Source organism: Pecten maximus, chromosome 1 (assembly GCF_902652985.1).
Source record: "Pecten maximus chromosome 1, xPecMax1.1, whole genome shotgun sequence".
In the NCBI taxonomy this organism is placed as follows: Eukaryota; Metazoa; Mollusca; class Bivalvia; order Pectinida; family Pectinidae; genus Pecten; species Pecten maximus.
Window position 1 is genome coordinate 11,407,005 of NC_047015.1, and position 25,793 is coordinate 11,432,797.

A 25,793-nucleotide genomic window follows, 5' to 3' on the forward strand; every position below is an offset into this window, starting at 1 on the left:
CCACACCCCAGAGTCCATACAGAAACTATCATGTACCGCACCCCAAAGTCCATACAGAAACTATCATGTACCACACCCCAGAGTCCATACAGAAACTATTATCTACCACACCCCAGAGTCCATACAGAAACTATCATGTACCGCACCCCAGAGTTCATACAGAAACTATCACCTACCACACCCCAGAGTCCATACAGAAACTATCACCTTCCACACCCCAAAGTCCATACAGAAACTATCACCTACCACACCCCAAAGTCCATACAGAAACTATCACCTACCACACCCCAGAGTCCATACAGAAACTATCACCTACCACACCCCAGAGTCCATACAGAAACTATCATGTACCGCACCCCAAAGTCCATACAGAAACTATTATCTACCACACCCCAGAGTCCATACAGAAACTATCACTTACCACACCCCAGAGTTCATACAGAAACTATCATCTACCACAACCCAGAGTCCATACAGAAACTATCACCTACCACACCCCAGAGTCCATACAGAAACTATCACCTACCACACCTCAGAGTCCATACAGAAACTATCAGGTACCGCACCCCAGAGTCCATACAGAAACTATCACTTACCACACCCCAGAGTTCATACAGAAACTATTATCTACCACACCCCAGAGTCCATACAGAAACTATCATGTACCACACCCCAGAGTCCATACAGAAACTGTCATCTACCACACCCCAGAGTCAATACAGAAACTATCATGTACCGCACCCCAAAGTCCATACAGAAACTATTATCTACCACACCCCAGAGTCCATACAGAAACTATCACTTACCACACCCCAGAGTTCATACAGAAACTATCATCTACCACAACCCAGAGTCCATACAGAAACTGTCATCTACCACACCCCAGAGTTCATACAGAAACTATCACCTACCACACCCCAGAGTCCATACAAAAACTATCACTTACCACACCCCAGAGTCCATACAGAAACTACCACTTACCACACCTCAGAGTTCATACAGAAACTATCATCTACCACACCTCAGAGTCCATACAGAAACTATCATCTACCACACCCCCCAGAGTTCATACAGAAACTATCACCTACCACACCCCAGAATCCATACAGAAACTATCATGTACCGCACTCCAAAGTCCATACAGAAACTATCATGTACCGCACCCCAAAGTCCATACATAAACTATTACCTACCACACCTCAGAATCCACATAGAATATATTATCTTCCACACCTCAGTATAAAATTATAACTACGGAAATTGTTATTTATCACAACTCAGAATCCATTCAGAAACTGAATTAACATGTCTACGATTTTAGTCCTGCTTCATATTTGGACAAACATGCATTCAGTTCCCAGATTACCATGCTTATTGATAAGATAATATGATAATATATTGTGTTTGATCGATGTGGTATAGCACTACAACGATCAAACAATAGACTGGCCGCTTTATATCTATACGGTTGAGGTATGACCTTGCTTGAATACAAATGTTTACAAATATTTTATTTATTCATCAAATCATTATTCATTTTGAAATTATGTAGTCCGTAACCTTTCCTTTTAAGACAATAATGTATCGATATATCTTTCCAATATGTCATTTGTGGTATTAGATAACAAAGTGGAACGTAGATAAATTATTATATAATATAGTGTCGGTAGTTTTGATATTGTTATTAGCTTAATCTATCGGTCTATCAATTTTACATAAGAATGGAATTTATAAACTGTGATTATTGCTTCCAGAAATACAAGTAAACGATAAAAACTGCCATACATAAATTCTTCTCATTGTGCCAACTGCAAACTTATTTTGAATTTTATTTTCATATTAAAAAAACTTAATAATATTACGGTTGAACCATTACCTCTCGTTATCCTCATTGTTCCTTGGTATGTCTGACATTTTGTTTTTGCATTAGTTGCAATAAAAATATATATCAATGCAAAATACTTTCATATTACGTCTTTTTAAGCTTTAAAAATGATATAAGTGCCGTAAAACTTAGAATGAAATTGTCTTCTGTTAGTCAGCCGATCGATTTTTCTAGCATTAAGCTTCCACTTGCATATGATCAACATTTTAAAATCGTACCAAGCGCCAACGATTCTTCATCGAAAGTGAAACTGTGCAGTCCGTGAGGGAATGGACACGTGCTTGCAGAGAATACTGCATGTTAGTCTGTGAGGAAAAACACTGCATGTTAGTCCGTGAGGGAATGGACACGTGCTTGCAGAGAATACTGCATGTTAGTCCGTAAGGGAAAACACTGCATGCTAGTCCGTGAGGGAATGGATACCTGTGATTGTAGGGAATATTGCATGGTAGTCCGTGAGGGAATGGACGCCTGTGCTTGTAGTGAATATTGCATGGTAGTCCGTTGGGGAATGGACACGGTACACCTGTGATGCCATCGCCTCCGAATTGGTATAAAATGTACCAAGATCTTACGCATGGGAATGTTTGTAGACTCCGCGGGTTGACAATTAATTGACAAGTGTACAAGCGACTTATTAGTTTAGCATATTGGGGGCTCAAAATGTACAGGGTAAACTGAGGGACTCAACATTAAGGTGGAAAGGATGGCGGAAGTTGCTGATTGACATTCGGGCTAACCTTTTTATAAATAGAAAAAAAATGCATACTAGAATTTTCACAATCGTCATTTTATCACATTAAATCACATACAATCTACAATAAAATTTAATCTAAATAGAAATGGATATATCATCTGTTATGATTTTGCCGAGTTTGAGGGCGAGTATTGATACAATGCTGACAAATTCAACCGGTGTAACATATACGTTAAACAACTGAAACCATGTGTAAAACGGAGGGGGGAAATTGGCTTTATCACATTCACATCACATGTTATGTTTTATCACATTCACATCATATTTTATGTTTTCTTGTATAAAAGATTAACCGCTGAAATGCATTTAAATTTTAATATGTTTTTCGTGGCCTAACGTTGAGCGTTTTAAATTGTTAAGATAATTAATGTTTTATTTTATATTAATTACAATAGCCTCAAAAGATAAAATGTAAATCATGGATACCAACTACTTTCAAGCTAAACCTTTTAGAAACAAGTTTATTGTATTGATAAAAATCTTATCTTTTCCGTTAGTAAAAATAGTATGTATGTGGTAATGTTATTTATGTTCGAGAGTGTTTTTAGAAATCATCTTGTTTATACGCTCGTCGCATTGAAAACAATTGCTTTGGTTACACGAATTATACTTGTTGGCTGGACTCGCTAGATTCTAAAACATGGTTGACTATCTATGAAAAAGCCCAATTTTGTCATGGCCAGATCTTTTATGACATTACATTGAAATAGCAGCTTCCCGAGATTTCCAACAGTCGATTACTGGGTTTTCCGGCGTACGGGATGTAATGTTTATATAGGTAAATCATATAGCTATATAGCGGAACACAAACTACAGCCAGAATTCAGAAAGGTTCTGTCCACATTTATAAAGAATTTTCATTTGTATTTGTTCAGCAATATATGGCGACAGTTTGGGGCATATTAATTCCGTCGTTAAACTTATACTACGTTGGTATTGACTCCCAGTGATGATATATAGACAGCACTGAGTTGCAATGTTTCCTAGCATGAAACATGTCCGCATTATAAACAACTGCAACCAAACCATTCCGCAAACCTGACCTGAATAACTCTATACGATCACAACAATCTAGTTAATCCGTGTTTGTTTTTGAGAAGACTTTTAAATGACTGGACCGTCGTTCTATTCCAACGAGCGTTGCCGTTTGATAGACTTTTTTCTGCAGAAATATTTGGTGATATGTTGTATAGAATTAGTGATTTGCATATGTCAATTACTTCCAAATAGGCCATTTTTGTCATCAATATGTGGCTACTATCGTCTAAGGGGACATTGAGTATTTGGTAACTGTACTAAGCTTGCATGCACTCATTTCCTATTAAACTATATTGTCATCTCACTGTTCACTGTTTAGTAGGATACTACGCCTTAAAAAATGTGTTTGATGAGTTGAAATCTGATATATTGTTTTTCAGTTGATATTCCTTCATGATCAAAACTGATGACCTCTAAAAAGGCAACACTATGATATATCCTCACTGAAAGTTACATTCAATAAAAACATTTTCATCATAAGTTGTTTAAGACCATATAGTTACAGGTTGTATGTGAAAATAAGGCACGACTATTAGTGGCGGTGTTATACTCATAGCCAGAATAGAACTTAAACATTGCCACATGTAATTAATCAAATATTCATATAGCGCACCAGGAGCCAAGCCAAATGATGTCTCCTCGTACACATCTACTGATGAAGCTCGTATTTATCCATAAGAACGACTGTGTATGGTTGAGGGATGTCATACTTCAAATGTATCATTTATAACAGACCATTATTAATGTGTACGGACAGGTAAAAATAACATCTTGTAAGTACATATGGCAAATTTCATATATCTATCTAGGTATTATTTCCTTTAAAGTATTAACTAATACATAATAACTACATATCGTAATATGCATGCCATATTAAATATTTATGTCAAAAACAAACATTTATATATCAGTTAAATTAACTATCGTTGTAAATATGTACGACATTGTATAAATTCTATATAAAATATACGACATCTGGTTGTTAGTATGATCGATACTATATACAAGTGTATCACAAATATCCTATTTTTTATTTCGCATATCATTGTACATTTACTCAAAATTGTAATAAACATTGAATAAATATGATACCAATACGATCAGTAGATTTGACAAATTAGTGTACCATTGGATGTTCAATGACAGACTTTAGTGTCATAATGCTTATACTGTCCTTATATGTTTACCGCTGTGATTTTAGACAGTCTGAAACTCCATTTATAACACCAATGGCTTTCAAATCCTTTATCTATGCTGGCTTGTTGTCGTCTAGCCATCGTAAAATCACTAATCAATACAACAAATGCATCTCATTACAAATAAATCAAGTTACCTGTCTTGTACAGGTAAACTTTAATTAACTATATCTTTGTACGAAATGACTTGTTCAATAGGATTTTATTCTAGTTTCTTGATTTTCACTAAGTCGCCTTGATGTTTGAAAAACAAGTAGGTGTGAATAATGTGCATTGATGTCTCTGGTTATAAAGCCTGCGTGTGTTATACCACCGCACTCATATGTTGTCAATATTGGTCTACTTACAATGCATGTAATTCGTGTTTTATGATAAGTACAAAGCACCCAGACGTACGTATTATCATTTTACTCAAACTTGGCACACTGCCAGAATTCGACCTACGACAGACGTACAAAGAAAACAGCCTTTCGGGTTATTAACACTGTATCAACGTTCTATTATTGGTCAGATATCGCCCAATACACGTGGTCTGGGAATGGCCCTCTCCTCATTCAGTCGATCAAACCTCTAATGCTGATATATTTAACATTTTAAATAAAACTTCAATGATATATATTTCTAATAGAAAAGTATGCATCGCTGACTTCTGGCAAACTTTAAGATAATTTCTACATGTTTCCGTAAAGGATTTTAAAAAATGCGTGCGTTATTGTATGTATATGAAGTATTCTTATATATGAATAATGTTTTTATACACATGTGATAACGCAGCCGATTGATGTCACCTCTGCAACGATTTGTTGGTGGGTTTTTGTCTTGAAGACGTACATAGAACTGTTCTCAAAATAGCTCTGAACGAGTTCAGTTCGATTATAACTTAGTGGGGTAGGACCGGTGATTCTGTCGCAGATTTCTTGCGTGCATATAAACGACCTAAAGAGGGGTGTCATTTGGACAGTTATTTTATACTTTCCTATTTCTAAACATATACCGTAAGGCTTCCAAGGCGAGATTTGTTATTCATTGACAACACAATAAAGTAAGTATATTGATTTATGTTATAACAGGAACCCTGCATATCGGTTATTTAATCGCAATGAAGAACAATTATCATACCAAGGTTTGTGGGAAAGCTTCGAAGACTAGTATACCTTATTTATCCTTGGTCAGTCTTATGTCTAAACTTATACACAAAACGCTTTATGGAAACAGGGTAGATACATAGATAGCAAGACCGTGTCAGAAAGGATACGTACTTACATCAAACAGACAGAAAATTGGCTGTTCTATGTAATCTCAATATGTTTAAAGTCTTGTATCAATGATATAACTTGTGGTTGTTGGTTTATACAATAAAACTTAATATGTCGGTATTTGTTTTATTTATTTATTTTTTTGAGCAGTAGCACTAAGTGATTAATTTGAATATTTAATGTTGTAATTCTTTTATATATTATGTTTTTTTTAATCCTCTAGTGCATGATGTGTCCTTCGTCACATGTAATTAATATTTTTCAATGTTTTCTCTTCAATCTGAATATTTTTATACTGATAATTGAAGAATAGGCAATGTCGCACTGAATAATTGGAATAGATTTGTGTCAAAGTCTCCATTCATGGACAAAACAGAAAAAAGAAACTTGATATAATAAAGTGGTATATATTTAATTAGACATATAAGATTTTACACAGTGCTAGTGTTGGATTATATAATAAAATAAATATCTTTAACAAAAAAAAAAAGAAAAAATAAATAAATAAAATAAAAAGCACACGTTTCATGTCTTGAAAATATATCAAATATAATATATATATATAATGAGTTGACTTCATTTCTAAAATAATGATTCAATACACGATATCAGACAGGACGTTATCCCATAACTTCTAGGGATATCATATGTAGTTGCAAAGTTACAAAATTTTATGAACGCTCTGTTAAGAATCAATATATTATGAAAATAGTGTTTTTGAACACTTCGATGGAGACAACCGTGAGCGGTGAAAAACATAATGTTTCTTCTTAAATTAGAAAACCATATGGTTTAAACAAACTTTGTAGTGTTATGGTTTCGTTATTATATTGATATTCTCGGATATGTTTGGAATATACATTGCATATCTCTAAATTTTCAAGAAGATGTCCACAAATTCTAATTTAAGAACACTCTAAGGTTCAAACCAGGTACGCCGATGTATATTCCTCCCTGATAATAATGTCATGTATTAGTGTATAACAATAATATATTGTTCTCAAAAACAATTTTATCAAGGGATGACTTTTAAGAACTGGTTTGTTATATGTGATAGAACTCCGTATTTTAATTCTAGACACCCGAGATTATATGTTTCAGAAACATAATTTACGAATGTAAACCGAATATGTGTCACTTGTTCATTTCCTTTTTAGTTGACTGTATTGGTGTTCTCAAATCTTGCAAATCTTAACAGATAACTATAAGATTGAAATATAAATAGGATTCGATGATACATTAACAGTTCGGTTTTAGAGGCAATAGTGCTTTCTTCTTTATTGCCTATATATGTCTTCATATTGAACTCCTGAATGACACACTCAGATATAACTCTTTTAAAGTCGAATTTATAACTTTAATTCTGTTGGCAAATCAAAAATATCGATATTATGTAGGGCTTTCTTGTGGATATTTTTATAGCAATAAAATTTAAAAACAGGAAATTATTAAGCATTTAATCAGCATTTTTAAGTTCTGGAATAGTTTTAGTATATTTTGTTGTGTTTTTTTTAGACAAAAGTTTAAACCCCCATAAAATAACTGGAATTGTGGCAAAGAACAGTTTTAATAGCTTGTGGGGAAAAGATTTCCCAACAATTTTCCTACTATTATTTTCGGCCTGACAGTGATGACCTATTGCTGGCTGTCATGCAAATTAATTTCACTTCTAATCAATAGCCAGAATATTTGACATAGTCTTAATTACAAAATGCACCTTAATTAGAAATTTCAATTAATTAATGTTGAAAAGAAAATAACGTTAGGATATAGCTGAATTTTAAAAAGCTAGCTGAGGAGCCAATATCATTGTTATTGTGTTATTGTTGTATATATATATACATACACACTGATGTCGTTTTTAAAGCCGGACAGTCAACATCACTGTTATTATGTATATGCTGTATATAGTATTTTTTTTTTTTATATCGCAATAAAAAGTTCATGGACATGTAGATTTGGATATATATATATAAACAAAAATTTAACAACAAACTTTTGGGTGCTTTCACATCTATTTGAAATACAGAATAGCTGTGAAAGCGCTAGAAAGTTTGCCGTTACGTTATATATATATATACATATATAGGATAGGAAATCGAATGGTTTTCGTATTTCACGAGTATGGCAAAATATCGATATTTGTACGATAAAAAATATTTAGTATCCAATGGTAAATCATTCAATTTTCTTTTTATTGCTTATTATGCTAAAAAAATTAAATAAACATCGAAAAATTAATAGTGTAAACAAATGCAGGAATTAGTAACATAATTCATGAGGTCGTCTCTTTGTGGCGTTACTCCACGTCAACTTGACGGTGCTATTTTGAAAGGACTGGTAAACGCAATTTAAGCGTTTTCTGCTGTCATCGGAGAAACTGTACATGAAAAGCTAACGTTAAGTGAGTATTTTGTCTAAAATTAGTGTGATTTTTTCAGAAATACAGCACAACAAACCCATTTATCTAGCCTTGCTTCGATTGGAATAATGGCAAGTTTCAATTAGGTGAATACAAAGGTTCGCTCTGATTGCTCAAAATAAAAAACAATATGATATTTTCGCTTCACAAATCTCACATTTTCACTGCATAATCTTATATTTTCACTTATCATCGCTGCAGGGAAACCATAAGTTTTATCAGTCTGATATTTCTATATTTTTGGCAAACTGCAATAAATAAATATATATATATATATATATATATATATATACTGATGTCGTTTATAAAGCTGGACAGTCAACATCAATACTGATGTCGTGTACGTTGACTAACTTCCTCTTTGAAATGTCATCCAGAACTTGAACTTTCGGTGTATTGGAGTCAATGCATAATAATTTAACAAAATGTGTAAAATAACTTTGCAGATATATATATATATTTTTATATAATATATGAAGTATTTCGAGCTTTATTGCATTGAAGTGTTACTAAATTGTAACCTAATTATCTTCATAGAAAAATATCTTTTAAACAATCGTTAAAACACATCTTATCACTTCTGAATTGCCTAACGGTGATTCGATTACGCAGCATGCTGTAAATTGATGAAAGTTGAAATGAAAGATCTGATTTGAAAGAATAATTGATACTATCCATCTAAGAACTTGAAACACTCTCTGTATGACTGAGCTTGCGTGTTGCATGTAGCATGAAGGCGAATCCGGACGATTCCAAGAGAGCATTATATTCTTTGATAGATTCTTTGATACATTTGTACAGAATATATGGTACATTTATATTTGTATATTGACATAATATACCTATGCTTTATACTTCATATGGTAATATTTGGTGAATACTTTACATGGTTCATATTTGGTGACTACTTTATTTGGTAATGCATTGGATTTGGTGAATACTTTATATGGTACATATATGGTGAATACATTATATGGTAATATTTGGTTATACTATATACGGTACATATTTGGTGTATACTTTATATTGTAATATTTGTGTATACTATTTATGGTACATATATGGTGTATTCCTTATACGGTACATATTTGGTGTATACTATAGAATACTTATATTTGCAAACAGATATGGTATACTTTTATACTTGTTAGCCACATTTGCTAAGATACCAGGGCTACGGGGTGTAAGATATGCAACAATAATGTAAGGAATAGAATGAATTTTCGAATTACAACAATAATGGAACCGGCTCTAGCAACCAGGCCATTGGTTGCTAGATAGGAATAGAATGTCGAAGGAAATCACACGAACCGGAAGAAAACCATGGGTAGTAATATATGTCCTGATAATATTTACGTTTGATCGGAGAATCAAACCTCATCCGTCAACTCGAAAAGCGAGAGTTCTCTAAATTGCACACCCCGAAATTCCATAAGAGTTGAATATTAAGAATATCACAATTTTTTTTTTTTTAAGTTACAGTATGGAATATTTGCAATTTCATAAAATTTGTTTATGATAAACGAATCGGTATACCTTCATCTTTATATGTGATAACATTGTACTTGATGTATCCGGGGTGAGTTTGAATTTGTTTTAAAAGGTATATCTTTCAATATTTGATTATTATGATATGTGAGATGTATAATGATACTATGTATAAAATAGTATATCTATTATGCAAGTTTATTAATTGAAATTTTCCTGTCAGACATAACGATTGCTTTTTTAAAGAAAAGAACATCAACAGCTACTTCAATGTAAACAGGTATGGCCATATCAAAGTAAATACTGTACGCCGAATTGTAAACTAGCATGTACGCATCTTTGTAAATAAGGACATTCACAGCAATGTAAATAAAATGTACCGCAACGTTAAAAAAGACTAAAAACAAAAAAGTATACGATAGTTTAACACAAACATATAATGTTAACAAACGTGTATTATGGATAATGACAGCTTATGATTTTAACCTCACATTTCAAATGTTACACATGTATATTGTCTACGATACCAACAAAGTCTTGTATCAATATTAAAACACATGCATCATAATGTAAGAAATTATTGTAAATGTGATAGGCATGTACAAAAACTAATAAGCGTAGTATCAAAACCCTGGAAAACTTCTCCCCGACAAATATGCATAATACTTGTACTGAGATTTCACGAGTGCTTGGTTGTTGTATAACTTCCGTTTAGCCGCTATCGAAAAGTTTGCAGAAGACGGAAGCCGGGTCCTTTAACTGACCACTTTACACATTTTCGGGATTACCTGTCTGTGGATTGACAAGGTGATTCGAAAAGTAGGTTCATTATTGTGAAGAGAGATAAATGTTCCTTCCAATTGCTGGTCATTAGGGGGTGTACTGCTGCTTTCCCTTGAAGCAAAGCGTCGTAAAATCGGTGTAAGTTTCCTTAGCGGCCCCTTTCCCACGGCTGGAGTTTCAATCAGTGCTGTGTATTGGACCAGAAGCTGACCGAGCATGCTTACACAGCTGTTGGGGAGGTACAACCCCTGCATCCATAACGTGCTGTGGCAGACACCCCAGAGAAGTAACACAGCCATATGTCACACACTGGCATCAAAAAAACAGATTTTCTTAGGAATGTAGATGTTCCCGATAAAAAAAAGTTAATGTTTGGAATTTTGAAATTAAACCTTATATTCTTGTATTTATCCTGTTATTTTCGTGATGGGCTTCTTTCTGCAAGTAACTAAGTAATTAAGTTATAGAATTATTTTTTGAACCTCACCTTACATGTCTCTTGTAAACACTTATAATAAATAAATACATAACCTAAATCAGTAGATGTACACAATAACAAAATATGTCCGTACTTTAAAAATAAATCGCGGATCAGAAATTGTTAAATGATTGACATTCATAAATACTTATTCAAAATTATTATCTGGCGTGTAATCAATGATACGAAAGCTGATATAGATAACAAGTGATATGGATAATACAATAATCGTGATCCATAGGTAATGTAAACAAATGACCGCCAGCATATTGTATGTACGTGCTCAACTGGTATGGACACAACACAGTAACAATCGCAAAAATATATAGCAATTTACACGTGAGCATTTACATACTTTGACAAAGTTATTGCATTTAAAACAAACTACTGTTATATGACATGCCGTCACCCATTTTCACGTATGATTTAAATGTTTCTTTCTATACATATGCGCCAAAGTACAAATTCAAGCATTATGTAAACTATTGTCACACTTAAAACACTGGAGAAGATTTGGATTATTACCAGCAGTTTCTTGGATTTTATCTTAAGCTCTTACGGGAATGCTTGGTGTTTCATTACCAATGACCACGGCAAAACCCAGTCCCTAGATAATATCTATCAGTAAAAGGTTATCGACATTGCTAAGATTTAAGCAAATCTTGTAACGAATTCAAAGACTTATAACTATAACATAATAACAAAATATAGTGATGCCGTGGGTTTCCACGTGCTTATTTAGATATATTTGCGTACTATATTTATAGTGATGTAGAATATATATTTACAGATTCTATGTATGCTAACAGCTTATATGAAAAATCTCTAAACATTTAACTATATAAATGTATGTTGTACTTATAAAATATTTCACCACTATCACTGGTGTTAATGAGGTTATCATTCATTATCATTTATCTTTGAAAATAGCGTAGCATTAATATTGTTACTATTTATTATGATTTACACTAGTGCTATTCGTTGTAAACAGTGTAGCATTAATATTCTTTTTATTTATTATCCTTAACACTAGTGTTTTTTTCTTTGCAAACAGCGTAGCATTAATATTGTTTTTATTTATTATCATTAACACTAGTGTTTTTTTTTCTTTGCAAACAGCGTAGCATTACTATTGTTATCATACATGTATATCATCACTTACATTAGTGCTATTCTTTGTAAACATCGTAGCATTAATATTGTTATTATCTATAAACATTAACACTATAGCTATTCTTTGTAAATAGTTTAGCAATAATAATATATATATATATATATATATATATATATATACTCTAACGTGTTGAATGTCGTTTTTGATTTGCAAGTTTGATAATATATAATTATCGGAGAGATAAACAAATGTCAATAATGAATGATATACCAAACTAGCCAAACGGCGAATTACCAGACACTTCTCATACTTCTCATACATTTTATGCAATTGCCAGATTTCACATTATACTAATCTGTATAAACTTATTCTGCTCGATAAACCATGTATATATACTAATTTATTTGAATATTTTAAGAATAATGCACTGACATCATTATGCACAGTCATAAAATATATATCATTCAACAACAATAACACTAAGCATGTTGTCAAATTATGTAAATGAAAATATTTGATGGATAAACCTATTTATTCTAATGAATTGTCTGTAAAATGTAATACAAAGCAAACTTTAAAAGAGTATAAGTACTGTGAAGGTGAGGTACAATGTACAAATGTTTATAAATGTGCTCGCCAGATATTGGGTTGTAATACTCATTATTCTATATATTGCGATATATAATGATTCCTACAACTACCTTCTATCGAATCCATATAAAATTACCATGTACAATGACTTCTTTATTTCCCAATACCTAAATGTAGCTCATGGATCGCTGCACTCGGAATAGTGAATCGTATATTTTGTGGCCTTATCTGCCTGTGTATAGCCTACACTGCTACACACGTACAATGTGAAGTGGCCTGTGCTGCCCTGTGGCCTAGTTTCGCTGGTAGTCATTGAATGGTCTGTCGAGATATATACTAGGGCTGTATAGGTCACCTTACACGGCCGTGTGTGTGACTATCCACTGTCCGCCATCTCCTGTGACACGATGTGAATAGCAGTACCAGGCTTCAGACCTAGCTCGTCCACATCAGTACATGTGTGAGCGTTAATGCCGAGTTAACCTAGAGTGTGTTCGTTAAACCACGGTAGTAAGATGGTCGACTGGCCTGGTACGGCCATACACGGCCCAGCGTGAACCATGGAAGACTTTTGTCCTCGAATGGAAAGCTATTATAGAACGGTGTAAATCGATTGTGTACGAAACCCAATAGAATATGGATGGCATATACAGTCTACACAATGGAATGTCGGCTGTACCGGTTGCCATGAAAGTTTCTATCTGGTGTGTACACGTCACACGTGTGTTTGTAGGCAGTTGTAGGTAACATTCTTTGAGGATTAGTCAACATTAAAATGGACTTAGTATTGTTTTGTTTTTCTTACAAAAGGTTAGTATATGTTTTAAACGTTATTTTCGATAAAAGGCGGAAATATTTGTTATCGATTTTTGTAAGACGGTCGTGCATTGAACGACAATCTGAATAGCATTTCATAGTGAATTGTTAATATTATTATTGCATTGTAATTTAAGTTGTTTGATATTATAAAGATTACCGGAGTAATTAGTTTAGATAAAAAGGAATTTTCCTGACGTTTAATTATTCTTTATTTCTAAAGAATTTTAATGAAGGTAAACGATCATCATTGTAATTAATGATTTTTTCTACAACATTTGTTTTGATACATAGTAGTATTTACATCAGCAAAATATACTTGTTGTGTTTAGCTAAATAGGTAATCGTTTGTGGATAAACCAGACAAACATTTATCCTGTTGTCCACACATGTGTTATTTTTCAATAAATTGTTTTCTATTATTAAGAGTCGAATCATGTAATAAATATTTTAAAAAAAAAATCAAAATTAAACGAACAGCATTAGTGTATTTAAAAGATAAAGATATGTTTTAAACATAATTTTTACTTCGTTTACATAACTTGATACCGTAAGCTTCAACGTATAATTTTATAAGAAAATCAAAATTATACTACACACTAGATAGCCAAATCATTTGCATGACATGTGCGATTTGATTCAATTAAAACAGATTGACTGATATACACGTCAATTAAGAATCACATGACTATTTTCGATATTTTTGTCTCATCAGTTGGATTTGACTTATACGTATGTTATTGACAAAAAAATTCTCAAGTTTTTCATCTGATTGATTAAGATAACCAGTAAATGAAGACTAGATTTGAGACCAAATTCACAACACTACCTTGTTTCCATATGTAAATAAACATTTTTTGAAAATCGCATTATATATATTTTATATGTATCGAATGTGGCTCATTTGTTACATGTAATTAAAATAATATTAAAATATTAAACTTCGTTAAATATGTATTTACCTTGTTCGATTAAAAAATGTTAAATTAATCTAAGTTTGATGAACATATTACTGCTGGTAAGCTTAGCATATTATTTCCCGCGTTTGGCGATTATCGCCAGTTATATTTGTTTGGCTTGAACGATTTTATTTTCCCGTATCATTATTTAGTAAAACTATGAGAACGAAACAATGGTGTGAACCATTTTGCTTTTATCATTTTTCATTGAAATGATGTATTACAAATTATACATTTAAGAAAAGTATTCACTTTTGTCTTTTTGTGGAATCCTTGTTGCAATACTAACATGAAAGTGAATTAATAATAAATTCTTAGGTTTACATTCAATATTAACAAACGAGTGGCGGGGCAATTTGTTGGATAAACGACGATAGAATACAGTGCGGCCATGAACGTCATGCAAGGTATTCTTACATCTATCTAATTAGTGCTTCATTTTTTGTTTGCCTCGCATAATCAATGTAACTGTATAATGGAATATTATCAATTCTCAAAAAATCTTGTATTTAGTGCGCACTTTATATAATTCTTTACATTATTCTAGGATACATATTGCACACTTTGTCGATGTGGTATATTTCAATATCATAATATAACTCTTAATCAAATATTGCATTGAGCATCATGTGACGTCATCACCAATGAAGCAGTGTCCTGTGTGTGTCTTTGTGTGAATGGTTTTGGGGCGTAATAGACCGTATATTATTAATATATATCATATATATAATAAGATATACTAATCAAAACAATTTGATAAAATATTGATTGGTTCAGATAGCGAAGATTAAACATAAATACATAAGCACAGGGTCATATGCAGTAACAATATAGTCATATCGCAACCAAATAAGTTCCTCTAAACCCCTAAGGATTTTAATTTCAAATCATTCGCACTTCGAATTTGTTGTTCATAAAAAATTATAATGTTTAGTATTTCACTCATTAATATAGTATTTACAAATTTTAATTTAAAAACCATTTGTCAAAAAGTAGGCGCAATGCTTGAAAAAGAACAAAAAGCAACAGTGCAATTGATTGACTACTAAATCTGATTAAAATGGTGCTAAGAATTTACAATATTGATTTATTCCTCTCTGTGTTTATATAGATTACAAGGTTATTCTTGTTACAACTAGAATTGTGCCTCGTTCCTTAAGGTGAATCGTGTATATTTTAACTGTAACAAAGAGACGGTTTGCGATCTGATCATATCTGTTTAAAAGCGTCAACTTACAAAACAAAAACTAAATACAACTTCATCTTCACTAGAAATAACAAGAATACAAATATACAAGACAAAGCTATAATGAAAGCATGAACTACTACCAGCAAATTGTGTGGGAAGTGAATTGTTCAGAAGAGCCAAATGTGGAACTCATGTATACATATAAATTCATAATATTTTTCATTATCATTTATATTACCCTTCCAAGTCAAACTATTCTTTAATCATCATTATAATACATAAATCATTCCTAGTCGATTACAGCCTTATATAATATGATATACCTTTAATTTTCGTTTTGAAAACGACAGCAATTTATATTCAGATATTGCGAAACTATGAGATTGGTCCTTGGCGTGTTGTGGCAAATATCGATGTCTATGACAAAAATGATATAGGAACAGAAGAACTGACCTCCATGCCATTTTAATGTTAGATTAACGACATACGAGATGGATCTAATAAGGACCGTTCCATTATCATGCTTAATGTATTGAGGGTATTTGCACGTGTAGAAATGACATGAAGCTCCCCCGATGTCCACACCATCAATCTTCATTGTATATGTTCACTGTTATCACAATATCGATACAGTGGAGCCATCTGCTAATCACGGGCTTTGCATACACTTCGTCGATTGTACATGTGCTTCCTTTTATTAGCCCGAGTCACGTAGTAACTTCACTCTAAGCAATCTTTAAGTAAGTTTTCTTTTTATCTCTTTTAATTCAAATCGCAAATCAATTTGTGAAAATCTATTGACTCTGCTTTTTTAATATTTGTTTCCCTTTTTATTACAAAAATGATCGTGTAAGTTGATTTTTGAATTTCTTTAACGAATTCGTGGTGAAGTTGTCATGGTCTTAATAGATTTAGCTTTTTGATAATTTATTTTTTTTTTAAATATCTTTAGTTTGTTTATTGACAAAGAAATGCCCAATATTTCGTACTACTTCTCTCTAAAGTTTAGAAATATTTTTTCCTCCTATTCAACTTCCTTATTTTATACATTCAAGTTTCCAACGAAACCTGAGTGCTGCCAGGCATAAATCATTACGGCCATTTACCAGGAACGTGTATACTTTTGATCGCCTATTTATTAATACACGGCGGAAAAGTGTTCCAAAAAAAGAGCCCTGGAATTAATTTATTATCATGCTCTCCTCCGCAATCAATCAATTGTGTTATCTTTATAGCATTTAACATTTCCGTGAAAAATCCCTAGATATCAATTTTATTCGTCAATATCCCGTGGCGAGCGTCCATAGCTGCCCGGTATACTGTGCACGCCACATGTGTTCCGCCCAAGCGGACCAATTCTCTGTGTCCATCCTTATTTAATCTCATGCTTCAATGACAGATAGCAATCGTCGAAATATTTGTTTTGTTCTCATTTCCAAATGGCATAACAATTACACGAGATGCTGTGTTAAAAGTTTAATTGCACAATGATTCTGGTCAATTTTAAACGAAGCGATTGCATTGTACATGGTACTTTAAAAGCTGTTAATTCCCAAAGCTCAACGCTAAAATAGCCTTTCCGAGTCTCTTTATTTTAGTCGATGCCAAGAATGTGTTTCTCTTCTGATATGTTTGGAAATGTATACACCAGTAATTTTCTAAGATCGTATATATTCCAGAAATATTTGGAAAAAAATATTTTGTTGAACGACTTATTAAAGCAAACACTGATCACCTTGGCGTCTTTTGGTTAGTGTTGGTTTGGTCTATTTTCAAAGAACATTCCATTGGCAGGTTATCCTACAGTTAAACGCACTGGAACGCTTTTTCTTAATTTTGACTTTACCTCAAGCAAGCATTACTAATCAATCAGTAAGGTCAAGTTGTACATTTTATCAAAAGCAACTACACGATTTCGACACATCCCTGTAACAAATCATGACTTTTCGTGCTGTTGTAATATTGCTTATGTCTTATGACTTTCGATGAATGATTTAAGTTAAAATCAACAGCCGAATTCGAATAATTATATATTCATACTTTCCTCAAAGGATTAAATAAGCACAGTATAAACCAAAGCTTCTGTTAACAACAAAAAAATAGCCCGAGTAGATACCCAAAACAAAGCGGAAGACAGTATTAGAAATTTATTTATCAATTTATCTTAAAGAAAATAAAGCATTTATTAATCAGGAATATACAATATAGCAGAATAGTACTTTCATGAATTTCATAGGGAATTGTTTCATAAATACACCAATAAAGTCTCCTGACACAATATTTTGAGAAATGTGCTTCCTCCATAGGTTGTGTGTTACGGAAAATAAGAATAAATCAGTGGATTATAGGACGTTTTCAAAATTCAGCTCACTTGGGCTCTTAAGCATCGAATAGGCCATAGGATAGCAGGTGTTTCATCTATTTACATATCAAAGTTTACAATGCCCCTTCAGTGGAAACTATTTACCGGGTGAAATAAGTACAGAATAAATTATCATTCTCACATATTTACGATGTGTAGAGAATTTAGAATCACATTTTCCCTCTCAACTAGCCGACAAAATCATCATATCTCATACGAAAACCCCGATATCCGGAGATATTCCGCTGGAGTTTTCGCTTTCTATATATATATTCTATTTTTCCGAACTACATACATAGAAAATGGTTTCGTAGGAATAAATAGTTTAACTATTGACTTCGCCAGTAACAATATGCCACATTGCACATCAGGGTTATATTAAGGTTATCCCCTTGTCTGAATTTCACATTATCATTTGTTAAGTCTAGCATCTGGTAAAGACGTATGTTGTGCTTTCTATAGTAGTGGCTCAGTAGTGTGGTATGCAATGCAATTCGGTTTATAACATACACAGGGAAATGTGGAGTCATGAAAGGTACACGTATTTCCTGATACATTGACTGTTTTAACGGAACAAAATAATTTTAGATCATTTAACTTTATTGAAATATATTGCGAAATAACTGTGATTGTAACAAACAATAATTTATTCGTTTTCCACAATATGAATACAAACATTTTGTGGTTCGAAGTATTCAATACCGAGTAAGGAAGTATGGGAAAATATTCAAACTCGATATCATTTCATTTCAACGTGGGCGTGTTCCTACAGCTTATAGACGATCACTTGATGAAGGGAGAAAAAAAGGTAATGTAATCAAGTGATTGATGCAATCATTGTTACATTTAGTTACTACTTCTTTTCCTGAAAATGTATTCAACTGTAAAATATCTAAATAAACTTAGTCTTCCAATGAAGAACTGCTAACATTTCTATTTAACAACTCTCCTACATTCTATCGATCTTTTCATAAACTATGATTTGTTTAAGATGTATATCCCCTTGCGCTTTAAACTTTCACAATGGAGAAAATCTACGACTTGTGATCATTTAACTGCAACGAACGATGTAATAATTAATAAAGATTGAAGTTCATTAATAATTATTAGCATTTCATCAACTTACTTCTAGTAAATGAATGTGAATGGTTAACATAATCACGCAATGTACGAAATAGATGACGGATCAGAATATAGGATGGTTTAGTGTCAATCGAGAATAATGTTAATGTATTTTTATTCTGTGTCCAGCCTAGCACTCGATATAATCATACATGTATTCAAGTGGAAATGAATAAATACGACTCCCGATCATTAAACTCTAATCATCAGACCTTTGTGATATAACGACGTTGTGTAACAAACCTAAGCCATGATCTGACAATGTCCCCTTCTATGTAAAGACTCGGCCACCCGCGACGTGAGGTACGTTATCACACACTGCGACATGGCCCCATAGCTTCAAAACAAAGTCTTACCTGGGGAGGGGATGGGGAGTGACGAAGGAAGGTATCGGGCCGGGTAAGCTTGGTATTGTGAAGTCGTTGGCGTCGCTCCCCGGCCCATGTCCTGTAGGGCGGTCCCCCCTGCCCCTGGTCGTCCAAGCACTGCGGAATGGGCGGCATCGAAACCTGCTTCGTAAGTTCCAATAGCATTAGCACCAATAAGCCGAGCTCGATCCAGAGTAAAATCAAGTGGAGCGTCCATTATGTAAATATCCAAAGAGTTTTATCCATAAGCCCGGATACAGTGGCCATTTTCTATCAGACACCACCAGTCCTCCATACCTACAGTACAAAATAATGCAATCATTACATTTCTTTGTATAGGAAATATTTACTGACAATATCTGACGATACGTTGGAAAACCTTCCCTACGAACAATATGAATTCGATGTTGTGACGTAAAAAGGATGCGTTTCTACAACCGGAACAATGCCAAGTCTTTTCACTGATTTTGGGGGGCATTTGCACGCCATTTTAGACAAGTATAACAGTTCTACGAGTCAGTGCATTGGCATGATACTACCTGATGCAACTCCTGCCTAAAAACTCCACAATTTGCAGTCAACACAAAATAAGTATATGGTTTTAGCATACCCACGGTCTTCATTACACAACCGCACGCAAGTTAATGTAAGCCTCTTGTGTTCGGCCTTGAAAGCGATGTAAATAAATTACTGCCTTGCTCTGTGTTCAACCGTCGTGCTGTTAAGTTTCCGTGAAATACCCGGTACAAGAGAGGGAGCTATCTTGTTTTATCCTCCATAAATAAACCATTCTATGGTAAATGGAGTTACCTCCTTAATATTAACATGATATCTTGCATATACGAGGTGCAGCGTCCCCGCAAGTGTCATACGTGTTTTGCAAAGAGTATGGTTGTAACTAGAAGCCACCACCATCACACATGCTGACATTGTTGAATATTGAACAGGTATGCCATAATGAATATTGAACAGGTATCCTGGACTTCACGTCATCAAGCAGAGTATTTTATAAGTTGCTGCGCTGTTCTATATTTTCACAAACTAGGAAGAAGGAAACATTAAATAAATTTTAGGAAATGCACGTGGCATAAGTCTGCTGTCGAAAAAACACGTGTAATCTTTTCCCCGTTTCCCGGGGCAGAGCTGCGAATAAATCTCGTCAGATTCAAATTAAGTTTAAACAAACTATATATACAAGTACCCAGTCGACCAGCTAAAAGGGATTAAAAATTAAGTAAACCAGGCAAGCTTCGTCGCATACCCAGTCAAATATTGATATGCTCATCAAACAGCAATCAGAAAGTCCTAAAGGTGATTCAGTTCCATTTCCGAGAGGCAAACTACGAAGTTTTCAACCGCCATTCCTAGTAAAATGGTTCCAAGTAAGTGTTTAGATTAGTGTGGGCATGTGCCGATGAACCAACAATGATCATAACCCTCCGCTAGATCGACCAAGCTTCGACACTGGCTCTTGAATTTTAACCAATTTGCCAGAATTATCAGCCAATCATTCTCTTGCTACATTTAGTGGACTGAATTAGCTTATCTAATACACCCTCACAATCTTTATTAATTCACAATTTACAAGTAGAATTTATGTGATAGGACCAAATCCACTCTTCGTCTCCACCACCACTAATCCAACTCTCGTTACAAGAAATTGTCCGACGACATGGCGAGACGCAGTAAGATGTTCTACGTAGTATTATGGTTGTATGTTGGACATACAAATAAAATAGAAAACATATTCCTTACAAATGACTATCAATGTCCATTGTATAACACAAACTAAAATTGAGAGCATGCTAGTATTTTCATATGATAGATTCTAATAAGCCGCTATTGATTAACACCACGCTGCTTATGATGAGGTTAAAGGTACAATAGTCAACAAAACGAAGGTTTTCACACAAGATTGGACATCTAATGATCTCCAGGTACTGACTGATTCAGTTTGACGAAAATAAATATCTTAGATTTTTAAAACAACATGTATAAGGCACATTAAGGCCATGTTTACCGGATATTGCCTTTATTTAAACACAAACATTTATATCTCTCGTTTCGATGACTTAAAGTCAAGAGAAGTATATATTATGTAATGATATTTGTATATGAATATTTAGCAGTATCAATGAACGGTAGAAATCTACGTAATACTGCAAATACTGCATGATATCATTTCGCTGACATGTAAATAATATTTCTGTCTTTAAACATATAAAAATAATTTTTGTAATATGAATAACAATTGGTTTGTAACCGATTAAAAAAATAATAGTGTGTCTTGCATGTTTCTGACTGGATAAAAAGGCAGGTTGATACAAAATCATAACATTTATTTTTATTTTTTTTATTTTATTTTGTTTCTTTCTGTCTCTGGAAATAATACACATCCGCCAATCTATGATTCCTATAATATGTTAATATATACAGTAAGGTACATATAGAATACAAAAAAACTGTATATAAAGTACGTCAATGCAACATTCAAATAGTGAATTTTGTTGTTAGACAATGGAAAACGACAATGTTTGAAAATGATGCCCGTAAATGAAAGTACAACTTCAAAGTTCAACAATCGACCGGAACAAATTAAAAAATAGTTCGCTACATTGATATACACCTACTGAAGACTAAATGCAAAACAATATGAATATCCTAGAGCAAACTGTTGATAAACCCAATGTCATGATATCATGTTCAAATGTTCTTTAGCCACAAACTTTTAGAAAAGTTTAAAAATGCTGTTCAATTGACAGGTTTTCCTTTTTAAAGCTCTGTGTTAATATGAAAATCGTTTTTTGTTGATGTATTGAAAACCACGTTTGTCGAAAGTTATCATCAAATATCCCACGGTTGTTGTATGTTCGGAACAGTTAAAGCGAAGATATCGGTCAAATAGGGAAATTAATAAAATGAATTTTAATTAACAATATTAAGTATCTTCCTTTTACACCGGCTTGTTCACGCATCCAAGTCGTATTATATTTTATGTCCGACACAAAAGTAATAATTCTAATAAAAATATAGTTTTCAAATATTAAAAAACAAAACATAATAAAAGCAACAATGTTTTACATAATTTGAGTAAAGGAAAATAATAAGAAAGCGCAAATTGATATTATAAACCCGCTGTAAATCTATCACTGTGTTTACGTCCCAATGTGTGTTACGAGTGACGCACATCTACGCCGTGGCTTTGCAGTGCAATAAACAAAATCGGACAATTTAAAATAATTCTAAGATAGCAAATGCTTTCACTTATAATTTTCCTGTGTAAAAATCGTCTCAAATATTTTTATAAGCAAACTGTCATTATTTTTCGAAAAATGGTTTTACCTGTAGAAGTTTGGAAAGTAGGCCAGTTGTTGTTTTGAAAATTATTTGTACATGAATATACAGTTCGTATGTTGATACTCATGTAATTGGTATTTCTATTCACGAACACTTACTTATCATAGTTCAATCACAATGTAAAACTAAGATTCCCTTACCTTTAAGAATGATAATTCCATGAAAAAAGCAACATTATGTTGGGCGTGTAAAAAGCCACTGTAGCCTGCATTACCAGGCGAGTTCTATCATGGCGGCTTGCTGTAGTGATCACGACACATTGAGTTATTGTTGGTGCGGGTTGTCTATCCGAGCTATGCAAGCATGGCTGTGATTGGCTAGCCACGAATCCCCTGTGGACATACTTATCTGCCTGTCCCATACTTAGGTTTCTTAGTTGCCCGTGTAAACAAACATAACTGTCACGGCTTACGAGGAAGGGAGTGGTTATTTAGACCCAGAGAAAGACGCTGCTGACCTGGAAAAAAGTGTATTACCATTGTAAGCCGGCCAACCGGTCATGAACAGAAAATATGTGGATGTGTTTTGAAAAAGTCCCTTGCTAGCAAGCTGAAAGGGAAAATGGCTGCCGGTGGTTGTGTGTAGGTTGCTGTTGTCAATGGAGGAGAACCGGGGTCTGTCTGATTTATCATTCCATACATATAATAAAGTTCACGGATATAAACTAGGGGATCTAGAAACCGTGTGTATTCACTTTTGATCACGTGTAAACATTGACTGATTCAAGCTTTAATTCCCTTCGGAGGGACCTTCGACCCCTGGCTGGGCCAAATTTACATGGAATGGCAAGCAGTGGATATTAAATTGCTGTGCAGCAACCTCTCCGGAAATAGATCGCGAGGACATATTTAATTCAAGGATTTCGTTCTATGTATTTTGGCATACTAGGAGAATGATATTTACATGTACGGTGAGTGTATGTCTGGCTTAGGTGTATTTATATATGACTAAGGTAGATATGTGTATTTATGCTAATTTGTATGTATGTATGTGCGTGAGTGTCTGTGGTAGTACGAAGGCTGAGTGATACGTTACCGACGGGGGGCAGTTTTCTGATAACAACACAAACCTTTAAGGTAATATGTAACTACAGACTGGAGCTGTGTCTATCAGGAGCCATTATTGTTTGTTTTCTGAGGTGTATGTCTATAATTTGTCAAGTAAGGGAAATACTTCGGAATAAAAGAAGACCAGCTTTGTATGACGTACGCATTTTTACAGTGTCTTTTAAAACTACTTTTAATTGAACTAAAAATAATAAAGTTATTTTTAATAAATCTCACGATAAAGCGGTTTTTTCTTGGAGCAGTGTAATAAGTAAATAGTTTGATACCATTAACGTAATGTTTTGAATACAAAGTGTATTTAGCTATATTTACCTATTGGAATTTTCCAGTTACATTTCGTTATTCTGATTATAAATATGTTAAATCAGTTTTAGTTATTAATTGAATAATAAGTGCAATTATATTACAATGTTTTTATACTTTGTTTTATGATAGAATAAAATATTATCTACGCTAATATGAATTTCGATATATTTTGAAGTATTTTTTTAACTCTTACATATTTATGTAATAAGATATATCTGTTAAGTTTGGTATATTAGTATTATTAGTTAATATTTTATTCTGAAATACCAAAGCTACTGCTCGCCACCATTAACAATATCAAATAATGTATAATCCCGATAAAACAGTGTAATTTAAGTTACATATAGTACAAAGACGTCTATCTCTTGATTTTATATTTCTTATTTTCCAAACCACAAAAAATACAAATACATTTTAGAGAACATTGTCTCCTTTCGCAAGTCGTTTATTTTATACATAGTTAAATATTATTAGCAATAGTATTTGTATATCATAATATTGCTATCTATTTCCATTATTCCTGCATTTTATACTAACGATTATAACTTTGTTTTGTACGGATCAGTGGCTGTGAAGACTGATGTTTGTCTCGCTACTATCTCAATGTGCATAAATTCAAATCAGTTTCCGTAAAATAGGATTTAGATTGCGTGTGCTTTATGTTGAATCAGAATTCGCGCTATAGGGTAAATACCGACATTGCGATGTCATACTATCAGTGTTTACGAGACGTATTTTCAACAGTTTGTATTGAATGCCAGCTATAATAATACAATGAAAATGGTATTATATTTAAAACAAACTTCCTTCATAAGTTTTATACTAAAACTTTTACGAGGAAAAAAATGCAATAAAATGTTTAGCTATTATTTCACAATCTATGACTTACGCGAAACGCTGAATTTAGTGATAGGTTTTATTTCCCGCTATATTCAGGATACTCTCAGGAAAGTGAAAATAACAGATTTATATAATTATATCATTATTATTATAATATTTTTCTTATCATTATTTTGCTTTGTTTTTTTCTGTAAAAGTTTTCCTTGAATACTCTTCTTTACCATTGATCCAATGCATTGTATATATAAACACTTCGTAATACGCGATAGTATATTCAATTCAATTAAAACTCTTTGCTCTAATATTGTTATTACATATTTAAATGTAATTTGATGATAAACAGAAACAACATGGAAATAACAAGATTATATATATATACAGATATATACGATACTTAAT

At 33.1% G+C, this 25,793-nt stretch overlaps 1 protein-coding gene across 2 annotated transcripts in view; it reads right to left on the reverse strand.

The window, feature by feature from the left end:
* The window catches only part of LOC117324903, a 32,091-nt gene extending 7,392 nt beyond the window's left edge, over nucleotides 1–24,699 (reverse strand). For both annotated transcript variants that reach the window (XM_033880749.1, XM_033880742.1), the window contains exons 1-2: nucleotides 23,322–24,699; nucleotides 19,813–20,121 (exon numbers count right to left, since the gene is read on the reverse strand). In XM_033880749.1, the coding sequence (XP_033736640.1) occupies nucleotides 19,813–20,041 (229 nt within the window). In that variant the 5' untranslated portion in view covers nucleotides 20,042–20,121; nucleotides 23,322–24,699. The remainder of the gene's footprint in view (nucleotides 1–19,812; nucleotides 20,122–23,321) is intronic.
* Between the last annotated feature and the right edge of the window lie 1,094 nt (nucleotides 24,700–25,793).